General features: G+C 38.3%; 1 protein-coding gene across 2 annotated transcripts in view; it reads left to right on the top strand.

Moving 5' to 3' along the window:
- ipo11 (importin 11) overlaps window positions 1-22,704 on the top strand; it is a 357,709-nt gene that overhangs the window by 52,263 nt on the left and 282,742 nt on the right. For both annotated transcript variants that reach the window (XM_039758699.1, XM_039758698.1), the window contains exons 2-3: window positions 8,021-8,165; window positions 15,491-15,591. In XM_039758699.1, the coding sequence (XP_039614633.1) occupies window positions 8,028-8,165; window positions 15,491-15,591 (239 nt within the window). In that variant the 5' untranslated portion in view covers window positions 8,021-8,027. The remainder of the gene's footprint in view (window positions 1-8,020; window positions 8,166-15,490; window positions 15,592-22,704) is intronic.

The following is a 22,704-nucleotide window of genomic DNA, read 5'->3' as shown; positions in this document are numbered from 1 at the left end:
GCAAACGATTTATATCTTTTTTGGGTAGTCCTGAGAGGTGTGCGTTACAGTAATCTAGTCGACTGAAAACAAACGCGTGAACTAATTTCTCAGCATCTTTCAGTGATATAAGCGGTCTAACTTTACTTATGTTTCTTAAGTGAAAAAATGCTGTCCTAATGATCTGATTAATATGTGATTTAAAATTCAGATTACAGTCAACAATCACCCCTAAGCTTTTTACCTCTGTCTTGACTTTTAATCCTAATGTATCCAGTTTATTTCTAATAGCCTCATTGTATCCATTATTGCTGATCACTAAAATTTCAGTTTTCTCTTTATTTAACTTGAGAAAATTACTATTCATCCATTCTGAGATACTAGTCAGATGTTGAACTTTCTTATTTATGGCCCCATCTTCACGGAATTTGGTAGGCGGCTTCGCCGCACTAACCGAAACCAATGTACGTACTTATTTCAGTGGTATGATGCCACTGTCCGCCGCCATATTGAACTTTTCAACTGTCTTTGTTACTTATGGGCTCATCTTCAAGAAATTTGGTACGCGGGTTCCCAACGCTAACTGAATCCTACTTACGTACATATATAGCCCATAGCCTGCAGCTCGGTCACCGTGTGAGGCGGCGTTGCTTCCCCAAACTCCCAACGCCTCCCACGTTGTTGGCTGCCTGCCTATATAAGGCCGTCCGTCGCTCCTGTTTCTATATTCCCTTCCTTGCTTCGCCACGGGATTCACGTCTCCCTGCTGATAACTACAGCCTTTTTATTTAATCCACGGCTTCTCCGCTGTTTTATTGTTCATTTATTACGATTGTAGTTATTGTATAGGTATTTTAGACTTACTTTACATTGTTCATGTACCCATTTCCTTTATCATTCCAACTGTACCCCCATTAACATGTGTATCGAGGTGATCACCATTGATCAAAGAACTGTCACTTACCGAGTGGTTTCCATGCCCGGAGATGGCACCTACCTTTTCCATTCTCTGTGTTACATATTGCACGGCCATATCAGGCTCACTCTTGATATCCGGAGGAACATTGTGTCTTATGTATTGAATGACTGGGACAGGTTCAAGGTGTGGACTGATGATGGTACAGGAGATAATTATACTACACAGGAGCACTATCAGAGTGAAATGCTTAAGCCCATCACCTAGGGATCTGCATGTGAGTTGATGGCTGCCGCTGAATTGTTCGGTTGTTGCTTTCAAGTGTACCGAAATGGCCAAATATTTTACACCTTTTGACAACCGCCAATGCCTCTTAAACATCTTAGATTCACAGGTGACGATTTCAGTAGTGGACACTTTGATGTTTATGAATGTTTAAACTCTTAAAAGCTGGATGTGAAGTTATCAATGAAACCGGTTGTATACTCTCAATGCTTGACAGATGCCGAATGTCTCTTCAACACAAGTCCTACAAATACTGTCGTAATTGAAACAAACCATGAAACTCAAACCGATTATGACAGCAGCAATCCAAGCTGTGAGATTTGAAACAAGATTACTGTTTACATGGCCAACTGTACGTTGCATGCTCAAGAGTAAGCTCGGCGCACAGCTTGGTCATATTACAACCGGAGGGCCGAACTCACAATGTGGTATACAAGGAGATCCTTAACAAATAATTATTGGTATATTTTCCCTCAGTTTAAAAAGGTTTACCGTAGATACTCGCCTTTTAGTCGGCTTCGCAGATAAGTCGAGTGTATTGTTTAAGCCGAAAATTATGAAATTTGTTATGATCCGCGTATAAGTCGAGGGTAAAGCTTGACAGCCTATCAAATTCTTTGAATTTCATAATTATACCCAATGTACCTGGGCCCAGACTTTCAACATTTTAATCTTTGAAGAATTTTAGTAAGCCAAAATTAAAACTCCAAAAACATTTTTATTCATTTACTTACAGTTAGAATATTTCAATTAAATTCGTATTCAAGTCCCTCGCATATAATAAAGTGGCCCTAAGTGTCTTCTTCAAAGTCTGACTCTTCGTCATCAGAATGTCCAAATAAAACGTGAAAGGTTTCTTCCGTGACGTCGTCAGCATAAATATCATCCTCTTCGCTGTCATCAATTGTTGAATTATCTGCTGCTGATTCTTTGTCTTCATAGATGGCATCATCTTCTGATCCTTCCATAGCATTACTGATGCCGCATTTCAAGAACGACTTTTTGATCATTTCTGGTGGAATTGAGTCCCAAGCTTCGTCTACCTATTTAGCTACTAAATCAATGTCTGGTTTCTTCAAATTCCCTCCTTTTGTTAATTTTACTTCTCCAGAACACATCCACTGCTGCCACATGCTGCGTACTCTATACTTGAATGGCTTGTTCAAACAAACATCTAATGGCTGGAGCATCGATGTCAATCTGCCAGGAATAACAGCTAACGTAGTAGCCATTTTCCTGGCTTCATCCTTCACATCCTCTGATGTATGAGCACGGACCATGTCCCACACCAAAAGTGACGGGCGTTTACTTTGCCCTGCTCCTGATCGCCTAGCCCACACATCTTGAAGCCACAATTTCGTTCCAGCCTCATCCATCCAGCATTTGGGGTGTACACAAACAGTAATGCCTGCAGGAAATTTTATATTCTTTGGGAATGACTTCCTCTTGAATATTATCGTTGGGCGTCGCTTTGTACCATCTGCCAAGCAAGAGAGAACAACGGTGAAATGGGTTTTTTCATGGCCCGTTGACTTAAGTACGGTCTTCTCACCAGTACCTGCTACAGTTTGATTCCCTGGCATATCAAATGTCATTGGCGTTTCATCCATGTTACCAATGTTACTAAGGTCAAAGTCATGCCTTTTTCTTTGATTGATAATAAATTTATGAAAGGAACTGACCTTTTCGTCCAGATCTATTGGCAGCTTCTGCGCGATTTTTGTTTGCTGACGAAGTCACAGCCCATATCTGTTCATAAACCGCGTACATAAGCCAGCTGATGCATGAAATTTCAACAAAGGCTTACCATCGATCTTTAAATACTTTCCTTCTTTTGCCAATTGAAGTGCCCGTAACCGAATGCTCGAACGAGTCACAGCGTATCCTTTTTGCCTGCATTCCACAATTAAGTCATTCAAGTCCTTTTCCAGTCCACTGAAAGGTGAAAGTCTAAAACGCAATGCTTTCTTAGACTTTGGCATTGCTTGTAGAGAAGACTTATTTTTTCTCCAATCTCTTACAAGTTTTTCGCTAACGCAAAACTCTCTACCAGCCACACAATTATTGGTTTCCTCAGCACGCTGAATAACTTTCAGTTTGAACAATGCGGGATACGATGCTCTGGTCTTCTTTTCAGAATTCATGATCATACCAGTAAGAAGTTTAACTTAATATATTGACCTATTTTACTAATAAACTGCAATTAAATATACGTAGGCTAATAATGCATAGCATGTTGGGTCATAAAACGTCTTCCAGAAACAATTCAGTGCAAATTTAATAAAGAGCTGCAAAACGTTGCACCAAATGAATGTTGAGTATATTGTATTAAATTCATTCATCCATTTTCCAACCCGCTGAATCCGAACACAGGGTCACGGGGGTCTGCTGGAGCCAATCCCAGCCAACACAGGGCATAAGGCAGGCACCAATCCACCACAGGACACACAAACACACGCACACACTAGGGCTAATTTAGAATCGCCAATCCACCTAACCTGCATGTCTTTGGACTGTGGGAGGATGTTGATTATTTTTCGGACAATAAGGCGCACTTAAAATCCTTTAATTTGATCAAAAACCGACAGTTCGCCTTGTAATCCGGTGCGCCTTATGTATTAATTCTGGTTGTGCTTACTGACCTCGAACCGATTTTATGTGGTACACGGTGCTCAAAAATCTGTCAAAATGTTTTAGCATGACTTTGGTAAGCTACGAAACTGCACCGCTTGATAGATTGTTGGAGCATTACGGCTACCGTAGTCAGGAAGTTTACATCAGGAGACCGGATGGCCTTTTCCACAAATCTCTGTCTCTATTGATCTGCAACTCCATGCACGCCCATCTCACCGATACTGTCAAAATCCAAGTGAAGCAAACTAATTAGGAGCTTGCCATCATTCCGGGTGGATTAACCAAAGAACTCCAACTGTTAGATATCGGTGTGAACAGGTCGTTCAAAGTTTAATTGCGAGATGCGTGGGAGCATTGGATGATGGAAGGCGAACACACATTCACCAAGACAGGAAGGCAACGGCAGGCGAGTTACACCACTATCTGCCAATGGATCGTGGATGCCTGGGCTAAGGTATCAGTCTCAAGTATCTTTGAGCTTTCATCACTAAACAGCTAAGTAACAGCAATGAGACTGACTCGGATAATGACGAGAGAGCTCCGAGCATGCTTGATACTGAAATCGCCCAACTGTTTACCTCAGACACTGAGGATGAAGAATTTTATAGATTTGTGGAAGAGGATTGAACTGAAAAAGTGAGTGTATTGTTTTGTATTTTATGTTACAACTGAGCAACGTTGAGAGTTATTGTGAATGAGTCGAATGAAGTTTGACTTATCTGTTTTGTTTCGCTGAATGCGCTTTATAATCCGATACGCCTTATGTATGAAAGTAGACCCATTCATTGATATTGCGCTTTAAAATCTGGTGAACCTTATGGTCCGAAATACTGTATGTTTCTGGTTACCGCCATCTACTGGCAGCTAATGGTATGTTTGTTATCCAAAACCTGCAAAAGCTAATGCTCAAATTCAAGTGCGGTATTTCACAGTTTAAAGAATTATTTAATGAAATTAGTGTTGCCCCGTGGATAAGTCAACTTTGTGTTTTTGAATGAATTTTAAGGCATACATTTTTCGACTTATACATGAGTATCTGCGGTAATTTTCTTCTTAATAAAAATTTTAATGCAGTACTTCTCCGCTGCGAAGTGCGGGTATTTTGCTAGTCAATTAATATTGGCAATTAAACACTGGTTAAATATTAATGCACGTATAGGTTTATGTAGTTTTTAATTGCACTTCATCATTTTTTTTTGCAGTTTAAAAAATACGTTTGCTATATTTATGCAGGTGTGGTGTTTTTTTTCCCCTTCTCCTTCAGTGTACTAGACATTTGTAATTCTTGATGTGTAATTATAAATAAGTATTACCATTTTAATAATGCAGTACACTGGTGCCTTGTACCTGAACTCTGAATTGTTTGAAGTCAAAATCAGTTTTCCCCTTTAGCAATAATGAAAAATGAATTCATCCGTTCCCAGACCCTGAACAATACTCATTTCAATAAACATAAACGGTAAATACACATAATTTAATGGTAAAAATAATACAGTCAATTGCCCTAAATAATATATTAAAACATGAAAACAGTAAAATACATAAATACTTGTGAAGGATGGCCGGCTATATATTCTGGACCACACCTCCAAGCCACAAGATGGAGCCCTCCCAGCGGCATGGAAGTTCCCCGAATTCCAGCAGAGCCTCATGGACGTTGTAGTTTTTATGAACAGCCCCACTGGATACCATGGAGGCCACCAGGAGCCACTATAGGGAGGCTTGGGGAGTACTATGTGCCCTATAACCCGGAAGTACGTCCTGATCACGTGAACAGTAGGAACGACGTACTTCTGGGGTGAAGAAAAAGATTTTGTATCCGACCCGGAAGTGATATGGAATCTCATGGACTGTAGGGTGGTTTCACTTCCGGGTCAGGAGATATAGAAGGACCATGGGAAGTCCCAGACGCTGAGCTGAGCTGGGTGGTAGGAGGGCAACGCGTCTGGGAGTGGAGGATTGTGATTTATTGAATTTGTATTGTTTATTGAGAATAGTGGAGTGGTGGTGCTTTGTGCACTTTATTATTATAATAAATAATAATTACTGGACTTTTTACCTGGCTTTATTTTGGTGTAGTACCTTAGGGTTCAAGGGAGCGATAGTGCCCTCTACTGCTACATACTGTATAATAAAATTAAATGTTTGGTGGTGTGCATAGACGCAGCGGCTCGGTGCTCTTCCTTTCAGAGCTTTGTTTGTCCTTTTCTGTATTTGTGGCTGTCTGTCGTAATAGCATTCTGCTGGGTGAATAATGTCTACAGCTGACATGATCTTCTAAAATTAGGACTGTGTAGTGAGCAGACTGTTACTTCTGAGTTTTTCCTCTTCAGTGACATCCCGGCTTAGCCAGGTGTCAGGGCTCCCCGTGGGTTACCATCCCCATAGGTAGGAGATTGAAGCGGCATGGAGGAGGAGGCAGAAGCAGGGCTGATGTGCTGGCGAAGCTACAGAGGTGGCGTCAAAATCCATGTTTTCATAGTATTTTTCTCACTATCACAAGATCCCTTTCAAATAAGATGGATGAATTGAAGCTACTGGTTGCAGCGTATAAAATCATTAAGGACAGTTGCATTCTGTTAATTACAGAGACCTGGAATCAATTCACTTATTCCGGATACAGCTATCGAGTTAGCAGGCCACACAGTACACCGGCATGAGAGGTCCGGAGACTCTGGTAAGAGAAAAGAGTTTGGGGGGATTATGCCTGTATGTCAACAAAAGCTGGTGGACTAACACTAAGACTGCATACAACAGATGACATTTACAATTGCTGTGTAAGCGCTTTCTGTTGCTGCATTTTTTTTCATATACACACACTGTTTGAACTTGGAAGCTTCGATTGAATGGATCATGTTTTTCTTGAATTTATTGTTCAAAGTCTGAAACGTATGAAATTAGAATTGTTAGAAGAATGAGGCCGCACTGTACTTGTTTCTTACCAAAGCTTGCACGGAATAAAACCAACAAATAGTAAATACAGTACATTTCTTTAAAAAAGCCGTAACTGTATAAAATATTCATAAGATGTTTATCAAGACACAGTTATCATGCTTAAGAAGTTCACAAGTGAAAGACAAATTTTGCTGTTAACAAACCTGTTGTTTACTAAGCGCAATTTAAAATTCTTCTTTCTTTTTCAAATTAAAATTGTAAACTGCTATACTTAACACCAGCTTCCAGTCAAAAGAATGACAAATGGTGTCCCATTTTAATTAAAGGACTAAATGAAAAGGCCTGAATTCTTTAAAGTAGCATCTTGTGCTGTCTGTCTGAATGCACAGAACAAATTCTCCAATTCCTTTTTCTCAGTTTATTACTCCACTTTTTTGAATGTTAAAGCTAATGTTCCAATCATCTGTTACTCTGTGGTAAAGCAAGGCTTGACTTGCTGCTGTGTGTTTACACTGAAGGAAATTAGCTGTCAAACAAAAACAATTACTGTACTGTGAACTTAGTAAAGCAGGGGCTGAAAAGATTGATTGGTTGATTTTTTTTATTTTGTATTTTAAGTGAAAATTGCCCGATCAATTGGAGCATTCCTAATGGTCATTGTACCGGGAGGGTGACACACATTATATGTTACGTGTTGGTCACATAAATAAAGATTGCACTATACTCTGTACTAGGGATGTCATGATACATGAATTAGTTACCAGTGGAAAAATCGTGGAACTCAATAAATATTTGTTACCATGGCAAAAACTAAAATCCCATTCAAAAGGTTTTTTATTAAAAGTATCTCCTTGATTTAAGTGTACAACATTGCACAATATTATGCCTTTTTCTATTAAAGAATATTAAATATATAAATACTAATAGCATCAGCATCTGTTGCAAATTGTGGGTTACTGTACACTATAGTTTTGGTTTTTTTTTTTTTACTTTTTGTTAATGTGTAATGTTTGCAGTCTTGTTACTTTTTTGTTACTAATTGTACCTACTATTTAGACAGAAAATCTTAATATTTCTTTCAGTCTAGTGTAGGTAGCATCTGTTGCTCCTGGGTTTCTACTTGAATATAGCAAAAATCGTGGACAAATTCAAGATTTTCAGTTGATTATAATGTAACTCTGCTCCGGTTTGCAGACAAGATTTTATTATAAGGCTGCAGTGGTGACCTTGTTTAAAAGCTATTTTTATACTACATAATACTAAAAAATATTTTTACCATATGTGCTATTTTCTGTTTTTATCTTTTTTTAGATTCTCTATGGACCTAAACAGTGCTGATAATCTTGTACTACAAGCTCTGAGCCATGCAACCAGCCAGGATACCGCTGTACTGAAACCAGCAGAAGAACAGCTTAAACAGTGGGAAACACAGCCTGGATTCTATTCTGTGTTATTGGTCAGTAAAATTTTGTGTGTAATTTTTAACTAGTAATGAGCAAACCCCATGGAGTTTTCTTTGCCATGAGTTTGGAAAAATTGTGAATATGTTTGGGAACTTTTCCGAACTCTGTGAAGTGCATTGAAGTCAATGGGGGAGAAGGAATTGAACTAGTTTTGAGTGGATTATATAAGGGTGCTGTGAACAGGGTGAGAATTTGTTAGAATTCCCCCGGTCGATCTTTGCAAATGCCTCACTGTTTTTTTTTTTCTTCTTCCATCAAGAAGAAAGAGATGCCTTGTAAATAGTAGTAAATTTTTCGTTGTTATTATTACGCAGGGTCTCTTATGTTTTGTGATCGGGGTAAAGGGGGTTACTTCTTTAAGGCTTACTTTGGATCATAGCTGTGGCATATTATTTATTTATTTATTTTTTAAAGTATAGCTCCTCACACAAACTGCGTGCATACTTGTGTGGAAAACATAACCCCGGAAACAGACAGACTGACACCAGAATGTCCAAAACACACTTCTTTATTTACTCTTTCAATACCACAATGCCTTCCATCCACCAACTCTCTTCCTTTCTCTTCCTTTTTCTCTTCTTCTTCTTTCTCTTTCTTGACCTCCTGTCTCCTCCTCACAAGCTTTGTCTCCTTCCTCCCAAATCTGGCTCCTCTACTGGAGGAGGCGGCCCCTTTTATTACGACCCGGATGCACCTCAGGTGCTCCCCCTGAACCAACTTCCTGGTTTGTCGGAAGTGTCAGGAGAGCACCTGGAAGCACCTGGTGTGGTGGAAGTGCTGCCATCCAGGATTGTCCTGGCGCCCCCTGGCGGTGGCCACGTTCTTCCATAATGGTGAGCGTCCCATCTCCTTTCCCGTGGCCCCAAACAGACTCGGGCGACTGTCCTCTCGTGGGGGAGGAGAAGTATCATCCAACTCGGGGACTGTCCAGGCGTCCCGGCGGGGCAGTGTCCCCGCTCATCTGTGACAACTTGTTAGTCTCATAAGGTGTGACATCGGACACTATCACAAAGAGCCGATTTGCCACAGTAACAGCACCTTCCTGAGTATGACACCCATCAGAGCGACCAAACCAGTAAAAGGTGTACCCACCTACAAAGAACTGGTCAGTCCCAGGTCTGCATACCTCAGAGAGTGCCACCACTGAAATACGGAGTTTATGAAGCTCCTCCATCAGCGGAGGGGTATGATCATCATGCCCGAGAGACGAGACGTTCCACGCGCCTCCTCAAATTGGGACCTGAGTGCTGCTGTGCAGAAAGGAGAGTTGTTTTTTTATGGTGGCAGGAATGCCAACTCTGCCCCCAACCCGAATGATTTCCCTGTAAGTTGGAGGACTACTTGCAGGGCTGTATGCAATTTAACGTCATGCCCACCATTTTATGCGGGATAGTAAAATGCTCTTTCCATAGAAAGCCTTAACAGATGCATTTGCATCATCTACTGGATCGAACACCAAAAACAAGGATAAGCAAAAATCTGTATATAGCAATTGATCAGGATAGAGATTCCCGAGATTGATCTTGAGACTTTAAGAACCAGTATTGAATGGTTTAAATGAAAAATGATTAATTGGAAAATCGATATTTTTACCCAGGCCTATTAACAAGCAAAAGCAAAAAAAAGCAAAAGACCCCTGAAGCATCAAAGGGCCACCATTTTTACTGTGGGTATGAGGTACCATTGTTTGTATGCAGTCCTCTTTTATCACCAAACATGACGATAGAGGTCATGGCAAAAAAGTACAATTTTTATCTCATCTGACCATAGCACAATTCCAGTTGTAACTCCAGTGTTACTTGTTATAGTTAAGATGCTGCGATTTGTGGCTTGGACTTGTCAAGAATTTCTTTTGTGGAACTCATCCAAAAACGTCTAGTCATGGAGGTGGTGTCTCACTATTTGCTTTAAAATGGTGAAACCCCAAGATTGAATAAACTTTGCAGTTATGAAGCTTTGATCTTTAGGCTCCTTAAGGCATTCTCTAACTTCTTTGCAATGACCCTGATTGTGCTTGCTGGTAATTTCAACTAAATACCTATTATTTTGTAACCATTCGCAATATATACAGCTCAACAGCTTTTTTTCTCATTTGAGTTGAAAGTTCTTTGGTTTTACACATTTTGATGGATGACAAAAGGAATTTTCTTGTGTATTTTCTCACATTTATGCCCCAGTGAAACAGGAAATGATCACAGAGAAAATCTGTAATGATACTTCAGTATGCAAATGACTTTAGCTGCAGGTGGGAAGCTCCTGTCGCATGTTATGCAATTGTTGTTACGGTTCTGCTTTTGTCTAGAAATGGCTCCATAAGCTTTAAGATCTTAGTCTTGGAAAGTCTTTCTCCTGTGGGACGACTGAGATCTTCTCCTAAATTGCACATGTACTTTGTCAGCATGCCCATGTCAATCAAACACAAGAAGCTGCTCACTACTCAAAACAGTTAATGCATGAAAGCCCTGGGATTGAGCCTGCCACCTCTTAACTTGGAGACATCAGTTCTTACCTCTACACCAGCCAAGCAGACGTATAAAGTTTCTGTTCTAGTTATGTGCTCAACATTTCTTGCCTCACATTTCCTGTCATTCCACATTTACACAAATCATTGTCGACATGGAACACGCATGAAATGTATGTTTCATAATTACTGATATATAATTTACCCTATAGAATAATTCAAGGCACCTTACACCCAGATAAACAGACTTGCTCTTGGAGAACTTTGTGTACAAATAAAGCTGTGTCGGTTGGGGGATGGGATAGCAGGCTGCCTGCTGCCGGTGCTGATCAACACATTTGCAAAACAAAAGACGCTGGTGAGGGAATTTAAGGTGGCCTGGGATTAAGACTTTTTTCATAGGCTTCAGGTGTTAACTTCCTAGGCATTAAAAGCAATATCAACAAACGTTTTTCCTAGAGAGGCAACTTTTATTTATAGTATTCTACAGTGGTACTAATAATTTTATCACATGTTTTTAATGGAATAAACCATTCCAAAAAGAAAACATTTTGCTGGAATTATTTTTATTAAATTAATAGTTACAGCTTCTCCAACATTTGATGAAAACTAGAATCATTATATGAAGTGTTTCTCAACCATTGGGTCGGTACTGGTCTGAAGTTGGTGAGTCATGAGTTATTATGGTTTATAATGATAGTGGGGTCACAGTGGGTCGCCTCTCTGATGATCACACTTGATCCCAATATCTGATCAACGTGCACAACCTACTAAGGAGGACAAGGTGCTTTGACAGTCAACTAAGGACTCCCCCCACCCCAGCTCTGATTGCACTCTATTCACCAAGGGGGAGGCACCTCTTCCCCCACCTTGGTGGGTCATGAAGACACTTGTATGGGGGGAATAAATGGGTTTGCAACACCAAAAAGGTTGTGAAACACAGATTATATGTATTATCTACATTATATTAATATTTTTGCTCACTTTCCTGAGGGGTGCCAATATTTCTGGAGTTAACTGTACACGTGACAGTCCTGACTATAAACCTATATAGACCTATAATAATGTTTGCCTAACCAAGGCATTGTGTGTTATATTTGTTCTGATCAGAAGGAAACTGGATGCCTCAAATGTTATGTTCTGCCTTGTGTAGTTGAGCACTACAAATAAATTACCATACAGCTTAGAAAAGCAGATGCTAAAAAATATTTTTTTATGATTAGCCAATTCTTTTTGTAGTGAAAATAGAATGATTTAGATTAACAGCCATGCAGTTGTTCATCACGTATTCCCACTTATGATTCAAACCTCCACTTATCAATTTATTAAGTCTTTCAAATTATTTTGTGGTATTCCTTGGTAAATCTTTGTTGGCCACTGCTGAGTGAGGATATACTCAGATACTGGAATAAAGATCTGGTAAAGCAAGTAACTTGTGAGCACTTTAAGAAAGTTTTATTTAGATAAAGAAAAGCATATATTTTCTTTGTGTATATCGCTTTTTTCTTTTTCTTTTGATGTTTTACATTAACTTTTTTATTTTAGTTTTATGTCATTTTGTGTTATTTTCTAGTTGTGCTGAATTTCTAAATTGTGAGTTGAATGTTGGGATTTTAGGATTTTAAGTTTGCTTTAACAGAATAAATTTTAAGTATACGAATGTTTGGGATCATCCAGAAATTTTCATATTTTTTCTAGAAATAGGTGCTTTCTTATTAAGCCAGTGAATTGATTTAAAATATAGCTAAAGCATTACTAGTGTGTATAATGGTTATTATTACTTTAAATGAATGATTTTTAATTTATTCGCAAATGGCTGCAAAAGAGAAAATGTCATTAAGTATTAAAAGATATGTTTCGTCCAGATACCACTATTGTAGCTTAAAAATGAACTATTTTACACTAGTGAATTCTTCGCATTTCAATATAACCGTAATGCTGAAAGTCAGTGGCTATTCCAGATTATAGGATAATCATCCCTACACGCTAGGAAGCATCATATTCTAATTGACAAATAGACATTGGATTTTAAATATATATATCTATATCTATATCTATATATATATATATATCTATATATCTATATATATATATATATATATATATATATATATATATATATATATATATATATCTATCTGCTTTTATGTCTCTCTGCTTTTCACAAGAGAACTAATTAATGGATTTAGATCAGGTTTTTTTCTATAATTTGCTTGAACATTCCGGTTGATTTTGCGACTTTTATCTCACTAAGAATTATAGGTTGCTTGCAGAAGCGATATATTTGCACTAATCCGAGACACAGGCTGCGGGCCAAGGGGTGGGGGATACGTGACTTCAGGAGTGGGGAGCCCACTTTCCTTTTTCACTAATATGTGGGCGGAGCTGTAGGGCAAGATACATTGGTATATAAACATGTATAATCTAAACATAAAAGTATATTTAAATAAATACATATATACAGTGCATCCGGAAAGTATTCACCGCGCATCACTTTTTCCACATTTTGTTATACTACAGCCTTATTCCAAAATGGATTAAATTCATTTTTTTTCTCAGAATTCTACACACAACACCCCATAATGACAACATGAGAAAAGTTTACTTGAGGTTTTTGCAAATTTATTAAAAATAAAAAAAACTGAGAAATCACATGTACATAAGTATTCACAGCCTTTGCTCAATACTTTGTCGATGCACCTTTTGGCAGCAACTACAGCCTCAAGTCTTTTTGAATATGATGCCACAAGCTTGGCACACCTATCCCTGGCCAGTTTCGCCCATTCCTCTTTGCAGCACCTCACAAGCTCCATCAGGTTGGATGGGAAGCGTCGATGCACAGCCATTTTAAGTTCTCTCTAGAGATGTTCAATCGGATTCAAGTTTGGGCTCTGGCTGGGCCACTCAAGGACATTCACAGAGTTGTCCTGAAGCCACTCCTTTGATATCTTGGCTGTGTGCTTAGGGTCGTTGTCCTGCTGAAAGATGAACCGTCGCCCCAGTCTGAGGTCAAGAGCGCTCTGGAGCAGGTTTTCATCCAGGATATGTCTGTACATTGCTGCAGTCATCTTTCCCTTTATCCTGACTAGTCTCCCAGTTCCTGCTGCTGAAAAACATCCCCACAGCATGATGCTGCCACCACCGTGTTTCACTGTAGGAATGGTATTGGCATGGTGATGAGCGGTGCCTGGTTCCTCCAAACGTGATGCTTGGCATTCAAACCATGAGAAACAAAATTCTCTGGTCTGATGAGACAAAGATTGAACTCTTTGGTGTGAGAGACCTTCAGGTGCCTTTTGGCAAACTCCAGGTGGGCTGCCATGTGCCTATAAGTAAGGAGTGGCTTCCGTCTGGCCACTGTACCATACAGGCGTGATTGGTGGATTGCTGCAGAGATGGTTGTCCTTCTGCAAGGTTCTTCTCTCTCCACAGAGGACCTCTGGAGCTCTGACAGAGTGACCATCAGGTTCTTGGTCACCTCCCTGACTAAGGCCCTTCTCCCACGATTGCTCAGTTTAGATGGCCGGCCAGCTCTAGGAAGAGTCCTGGTGGTTTCGAACTTCTTCCACTTACAGATGATGAAGGCCACTGTGCTCATTGGGACCTTCAAAGCAGAAGAAATTTTTCTGTAACCTTCCCCAGATTTGTGCCGCGAGACAATCCTGTCTTGGAGGTCTACAGACAAGTCCTTTGACTCCATGCTTGGTTTGTGCTCTGACATGAACTATCAACTGTGGGACCTTATATAGACTTTACCACAGGTGGACTCCAATTAAGCTGCAGAAACATCTCCAGGATGATCAGGGGAAACAGGATGCACCTGAGCTCAATTTTGAGCTTCTTGGCAAAGGCTGTGAATACTTTTGTACATGTGCTTTCTCAGTTTTTTTTATTTTTAATAAATTTGCAAAAACCTCAAGTAAATTTTTTTTCACGTTGTCATTATGGGTTGTTGTGTGTAGAATTCTGAGGGAAAAAATGAATTTAATCAATTTAGGAATTAGGCTGTAACATAACAAAATGTGGAGAAAGGGATGCGCTGTATATATTCAATATAAAAATCAAATTAAGATTTTTTTTCTACATACAATTTTTGTTCAGTTGTGATTTTCAGAGGCAATGTGAGATTTGTATCTTGAAATTGGAACATTCCCGCTCAAATCGGGACATCTGGTAACCCTGTTAGATCATTATCAGTTTGTAAATTTTTTTCTATGCATTAGTCTTAAAATTATTTCATTCCTGTTTTATTATTGTGTGCAGAGTTCATGATTTATGTAATATATATTATTCTCTAGGTGTACTATTTATGATGATCAGGGGAAACAGGATGCACCTGAGCTCAATTTTGAGCTTCTTGGCAAAGGCTGTGAATACTTTTGTACATGTGCTTTCTCAGTTTTTTTTATTTTTAATAAATTTGCAAAAACCTCAAGTAAATTTTTTTTCACGTTGTCATTATGGGTTGTTGTGTGTAGAATTCTGAGGGAAAAAATGAATTTAATCAATTTAGGAATTAGGCTGTAACATAACAAAATGTGGAGAAAGGGATGCGCTGTATATATTCAATATAAAAATCAAATTAAGATTTTTTTTCTACATACAATTTTTGTTCAGTTGTGATTTTCAGAGGCAATGTGAGATTTGTATCTTGAAATTGGAACATTCCCGCTCAAATCGGGACATCTGGTAACCCTGTTAGATCATTATCAGTTTGTAAATTTTTTTCTATGCATTAGTCTTAAAATTATTTCATTCCTGTTTTATTATTGTGTGCAGAGTTCATGATTTATGTAATATATATTATTCTCTAGGTGTACTATTTATAAAATATATATTTTTTTAATATTTTAACAGAATATCTTCACAAATCATTTACTTGATGTAAACGTTCGATGGTTAGCTGTTTTATACTTCAAAAATGGAATTGACCGCTACTGGAGACGAATAGCACCAAAGTGAGTTTACAGCTTTTATTCCAAATTGCGGTTTTATCTTTGTGTTAACTTCAGAAGACTTGCTTAGTTCTTTGCAGTGTTTAGTGTTGTACTGTGACAGATGTATGAATTTTCAGTTTCTGCTATGATAGACACGTTAGAAAATTTAAGTCAAAGACTGCTAGGAGTTAATTTCAAAGTTTAAACTTTTTTGAAGTAAACAAGAATTTATGCCATTTTAGATTTTTTTGGCAGAAAGTAGTATTGTTAAGGAGTCAAGTAATATACTGTATATTTTTGTTTTCTTTTAGGTTTTTTAATAAGATCTTTTTCATTAGAATGTATTAGGTACATGACAAATTCTAAGATACAATGTCAAAAGAAGTTCTGTTATGGGCAAGTTCATTCACTTACTCCTTTTTTCATTTCTGTTTTTTTACTGATTTATTCAGTATTCACTTCACCACTTCATATGCTGAATCAGTTTACAGGTTTCTTTATGATTCATTCTGCTTTTTTAGTTTCTTATATTTCTTTAAGAGTTCTAAGCATGCCTTCACCTCTTCATCCATATACATACTTATTACTCTTTTTTAAATATTAGTTTATATAAATTGATAATGATCATTGTTGAAATGTACTAGTATTTAATAGATAGCTTGAAGCAACCTATTTAAACTTTATACAGACTACTAACACTGTGTTTACATGCTCTTGGACTATTTGGAGCTCTGAGTTGTTATGTTTCACTATCCCTCTTCAGTATTCAATTGGACTATTCAGAGAATTGTGAGGTTGCAGTTGATTTGTTAGTTGTTATGCAAAATGAAAAAGCCATTAAGGATAAACAGATTTTTTTCATAGAAATAAACAGAATAATGTACATATAAAATATGTATCACTTTCCTCCAAATTGAATTTGACTCAGACATGGCATTTCCGACTGACCAGGGTATATGTGGTGTGTTATGCAAGTTAGTAAGGTGAAAGCTCCGTCATAGCTCAGGCAATTTGGGTAACTTTGTTTTCTCTAAATTGTCCAACTTGTAGCTTTGAGTTCATAGAACTTTCACATTTGCCACCCAAAGAGCAAATGAATATAGCATTTTCCTGATTTACATGTTACAAAAACTAACTCCCTGTTGTGTGCAGATCTGATAGGTATCTGGGCTAATCCGTATTCTCCTTAGCATTATGTCTACTCCTGGATAAATGAAGTCAAAAACGCTGAAATTTTTTCAACAGGAAAAAAATGTTAATTACGTTTAACAGAAACATGGTAAATACCAGTACTACATCATAAAACAATAAGAAAGCTATGTCTAATTTTCACTTATACAGCCTGATGTTGCAATCAGTACAGCAGAAGCATGTTTCTTTTCACACTAATAACATTCTTTCCATTGCTTCAGCACAAGGACATAGAATATCAGTGCCTTATCCACTTGACTGACAGGCTCCTTGTATTATTGTAGGCTACTGTATAGGGCTGCAACGATTAGTTGATGTAATCAACGACGTCGACTACAAAAAATCATCAACCCGTCATAAACAGAACCTTCAATAGAGGCTCCAGTCACAAAGAACCACATTGGTTTTTGTAACTGCAATGCACTACATGAACGTCTGGGGGCAGTATCATTTGTTATTGTTTGTCAAGACTGCACACAGTCCTACCAACGAAGAAGAACGTCTGAGGAGAAGAAGAATGTAGAGGAAAATAAACGTGGTTGCAATGGCGAGTCACATAGAGTTGGGGGAAGGAGATGGAAAAAAATTGAGACAGAAACTTTCTAAAATGTGGGAGCACTTCACCAAAAAAGGAAAAGAACTTGAATGCAGATTATGCAAAGTGGAGCTTTCTTTTCTCGGCAGCTCCACCGCGATGCATGAGCATCTGAAACGCAAGCACCCTGGAGCTGTGATGCTACTATCTCTTGAGAATTTATGCTGATGCTGTTAGTTAGTTAGGGTGAGATCAGGAGGGGAGGGACAGCATGAACAAGACTGAGAAAATAAAAGTGAAAAAAGCTAACTTTTACAAGTAACAAATTTAGACCTGATATTGAATTAGTGCGATGATGTTTTCTGATTGGTACTATTCAGATCATACAATGATTTCCTCAAAATGTTACATATATTTGTCTCATTCTTTTTTTTTTTTTTTATTTCCCCCGGTGCTGCGCACTAACACCAGAAGGTGTGAGCTTATTCAGTGCTAGCAGGAGCATGCAGGTAGCTGGTTGCTTGTGCTATAACAAGCTTGACCTGGCAGCAATCAAAGCACATGTACTGTGCAAGGCATGTACGGGGTCCACTGAGAAAACAAGAGTGTTCATGGCTCACCTTGCACAGGAACATTCTTTCCTCTGCATGTCCTGGAGTCCTGTGCAGACTGGGCAAGATCAGGGGGAAAAAAAATGCAGTCACTGATTATAATTGCAAGAAGGTATGCAAATGAATATGAATAATGTTGCATCCGTGCCACAATGCATTCCAAAATGTACTGTAAGGTCATAAAATGAATAATTCCAAATATATATACCTATGTCTCTGTTTGTTGTCAGTGCGACTTTGACATCACGGGCCATAAGGCGCATACTAATTCAGCGTAAGCAGGAACATTCAATAAAATTGAATAAAAATAATCAAGTCACAATGAGATACGAATAAGGCAGATTCGCCAGCTTTTGTGTGTCAGCTTTTATGCATCCAGATCAGAGAATTTTCAGTTAGATTGTCTCAAAACACCACTCACATCTACAGTCATTCCCAGTTTCCGATAAAAAGTAACAACTTCCGATCCCTGGTTGGGGGGTTATAGTATGTATCGTGATTAAGAGAATAAAAGTGGGGGAAAAAAATAACTTTTACAAATACTATACATTTACAGTGGCTGTTACAGATGCAAATCAAATGTATGTATTTATTGTATAATATTAACAAGAGCAACTCACTACTCAAAACGGTAAATATACGAAGCAGTCAGGATAGAACTGGGAGACTCTTGATTATAAGCAATTCTTACCTCTGCAACACAGAAGCTATTGTATCGTCCTTGAACCTTTTGTGAAAGTGTTTATTTGATCTTTGCCCTTTAGGCTTTACATATTATAGTTTATGTATACATTTTGTCATTTATTACTAAAATATGAAAAACATTTCAGTTTTAACGATTTATCTTTTGGTTAAATGCATTTTTTTTGTTTAAAGACTACAGTAATCCCTCCTCGATCGCGGGGGTTGCGTTCCAGAACCCCCGCGATAGATGAAAATCCGTGAAGTAGAAACCATATGTTTGTATGGTTATTTTTATATATTTTAAGCCCTTATAAACTCACCCACACTGTTAACATTATTAGAGCACTCTAGACGTGAAATAACACCCTTTAGTCAAAAGTTTAAACTGTGCTCCATGACAAGACAGAGATGACAGTTCTTTCTCACAATTAAAAGAATGCAAACATATCTTCTCCTCAAACGAGCGCTGTCAGGAGCAGAGAATGTCAGAGAGATAGAGAGAGCGTGACAGAAAAACAAACAATCAAAAAATCAATACGTGCTGTTGGGCTTTTAAGTAAGAGCATTGCGATAAAGCAGCCGCAAAGAAGGGAGCAATGTGAAGGTAAGTCTTTCAGCATTTTTTAGAGTAGCCTCCGTATCTTCTAAACAAACAGCCTCTGTGCAAACAGCCCCTCCGTCAGGCGCAGAGAACGTCAGAGAGAGAGAGCGCGTGAGATTAAAGCAAACAATCAAAAAATCAATACGTGCTTTCATTTCTTAGAGGAGCGTCCATATCCTCCAGGCAAACCGCCCCTCTGCTCACACCCCCTCCGTCAGGCGCAGAGAATGTCAGAGAAAGACCGAGAAAAGCAAACAATCCGCTCGGGGAAGCACAGCGTATATCATTAAGGAGTTTTAGCTAATATGTAATACGTGCTCTGATTGGGTAGCTTCTCAGCCATCTGCCAATAGCGTCCCTTGTATGAAATCAACTGGGCAAACAAACTGAGGAAGCATGTACCATAAATTAAAAGACCCATTGTCCGCAGAAATCCGTGAACCAGAGAAAAAATCTGTGATATATATTTAGATATGCTTACATTTAAAATCTGCGATAGAGTGAAGCCGCGAACGTCGAAGCGCGATATAGCGAGGGATTACTATATATGCAGTTTAGTTTGTATTGTTTAATGTGTTTCTTTTTTATTGTGATGGTCACACTAATATAAAAACGTGATTATTTTCAAATTCATATGTTTCACTGGTTGTTATTTTAATTTGATTATTATTAATGTTAATTGTGTTAATGCAGAGACATCAGGGTGACATTCACAGGTTGACAGACGTGAGCAGATGAGGTAAGACATGCACTGGAGCCCGGAACAGGATGTGCAACCACAGGTCGCAGGCAGCAAAATAGTCAGGCATGAAATAATCGTGACTAAGCGACTAATTGAAAAATACATTGAATGATTACTCGACTACCAAAATAATCATTAGTTGCAGCCCTACTACTGTAGCACAAGGCTTAGTGACTTCCACATTTCTCCTGACACGAGTGACAGTTGCTCCATTGTGAACAGTGGTTATAGGGGGTTAACATACAGTACTTCAGTACTTATTTTATGGATTATTTATTTATTGGTTTGAATCATCTTAACTATTTTCACTTTGTTCTGAATTAATTTTAATCAAAGCACAGACAATTTTTGTGACAATCCCTTGCTGGATGTATGTGTCCTCATTTGCCCAGCTCATCTTGGTTCATGACTATCGATCGGTTTTGGGTTTAAACGGTTCCTGGAAGTGACAAGGAAGCATCGAGCCAACCTGGACCATCACAAGGATAAAGTAATATAAAATAAAGTTGATGTTGATTCTCCTACAGAAAGATGAGAGTATACACACTTGGCACTAACGCTTTTGGCACTTTTACAGCCCATGTAATCCTTGGGTCTAATGCTTACACAAGATGTGTCTATACAGTTGCCCGAGTGACTCTCGGGAATAACACTTTCAACTCTGTTTTTACAGCCTGAATGACGCCCGGGTCTAATGATAAGGAGGCCACAGTTAGACCTTTTTTCTGCTTTTTGGTCACTTTTTCAGTTACTATATTATAGTTTATTAAATATACATGTACATGTGTAGCCATTAAGTAATTGAAAGCGATTTTAGATTTAATACAAGCGTATATGGAGATTTTTTTTTGTGTGTGTGTTCTTCTTTTGTCAGGAGACTGCTTAACATTTTACCCTAGGTTTGTTTTATTTGGACTGCACTATTATCAGTTATCTCAACTCAATCCTTACTTCACCAGGGGTAGGGGGTGGGGTCGGTCTTTGTTTTGGGTGTTCCCTGTCTCTTGGCATGTCAGAGGACTTGGGATACTGTGAAGTGTGGTCTAGCCTCTCTCAGGATGGCAAACTGGGGAAGTAAGGGAAAGAAAGCAAGTTACTCTTTACAATTGTGGGGCTAAAAAGAATAGATAAAGGACAACATATTGGCAAGTTCCGTAGTCATGATACTCTGCAATAACAACATTAAATGAGTGTTAAAGATAAACCTTGAAATAAGGCTGGGCAATAAAATAAAGATAATTATTGTGAAATAACTTTTCCTCTATACAAATATAAGACATGATCAATGCAAGTCGATAGGACTCGTTCTGTCTGTGTTTTGACATACAACATGGAAAGCCAATGATATGAGAATAGTGCTGTGCTGAACCAATATTGTGGCTGGAGTAGAGTTACAGCCACCTCAGGTTAGGTTGATGCACACAGCAGGGAGTGCAGGAGCAGTAGTACACATGCTAATGTTTGAACCGCAGCAGCCGTAAAGACTGGTACGTCAGGAATGGGAGCAAGATAAAAGAGAAAATGATGGAAGAAAATGTTAACAAAGAATTAAAAAAAAAAAAAAATAAGACACCCTAGTGGACACAACCCAAAGACGCAAAAGACAAGGCTATTGTTGAAAACATGGGTCTGAGGGGAATTTGGTAGTGTGGAGATATCTGGGCTATTTAAAGTCCGACAAGAAGAAGAGTGTGACGTGCACTGCAAATTGTGTCGAAAGCACGCTCCCACAAAGACAGGTAATACCACTAATCAATACTTTACATTCCCAGACCCATGCAAGTGTTGTGGCTTTCTTATTTTTATTTTTTTTTTGTTGCAGTGGAGTAAAAGCTGACCATAGTTAAGGGAATAGTTTATTTATGTTCTCCTTCATTTACATTTGAAAGCTGCTAGAATTTGTAGAGGATATGTACAGAATGTTTTTTATCTATTTATTTGAGGGTTTGTGTTACAACCATTTATCATAGTTTGAATCTATACAAAGGAAAGGATACAATATAGAGGTAGTTTTTTGAGATTTTTATATTGTACTAGCAAAATATCTGCGTTTCGCAGTGGAGAAGTAGTGTGTTAAAGAAGTTATGAAAGAAAAGGAAACATTTTAAAAATAATGTAACATGATTGTCAATGTAATTGTTTTTTGACTGTTATGAGTGTTGCTGTCATCAAGGATTTGATTATTATTATTTCTTTCAATCAGGTTCGTATTTGGAGGATATGTTGTGTTCAAGTTACATTCCATGTTTGTCAACCGTTGTAAACATAACAGGTTTCATTCATTGAAGTGTTCACTACCTAAATCGGTACTTGTGAATCTAAGATGTTTAACAGGCATTCTCGGTATTAAGTTGTGGATTTGCCTGCGAATATTTAGCGGCAGCGTGTCTATGAACTTAATTTAAACTTAAGCTTTACACCTTGCTTTCCTATTGATATGTCTACAAAGGCTTGTTCAGCTTCAGAGGGTTGTTCCTTTCTTGCTGCATCAATAAACAGATTGTCTTCCTCTTTATCTGAGACATCACACACTGCATGCACGGGTTTACCTTTCCCAGTCCTGCAAACTTTAGCGAAGTGGTTCAATTTACCACATTTTTTACACTGTCTTCCTTTAGCTGGACATTGACTTTTTCCACTGTGTGCTTTGTTTCAACAGTAGCTGCACTTAAGAATATGCTTGTATGCGTCATTCGCTTCATATTTTTTTGCTGCCTTCTCAATTGTGTAATGTGTTTTTCGTTCAGCACTCTTTGGAGCTCTTGCTTGT

The sequence above is a fragment of the Polypterus senegalus genome, chromosome 7 (genome assembly GCF_016835505.1).
Source record: "Polypterus senegalus isolate Bchr_013 chromosome 7, ASM1683550v1, whole genome shotgun sequence".
Lineage (NCBI taxonomy): Eukaryota > Metazoa > Chordata > Cladistia > Polypteriformes > Polypteridae > Polypterus > Polypterus senegalus.
Note: the sequence above shows the minus strand (reverse complement) of the source record. Positions and strands in the feature narration are given on the sequence as shown.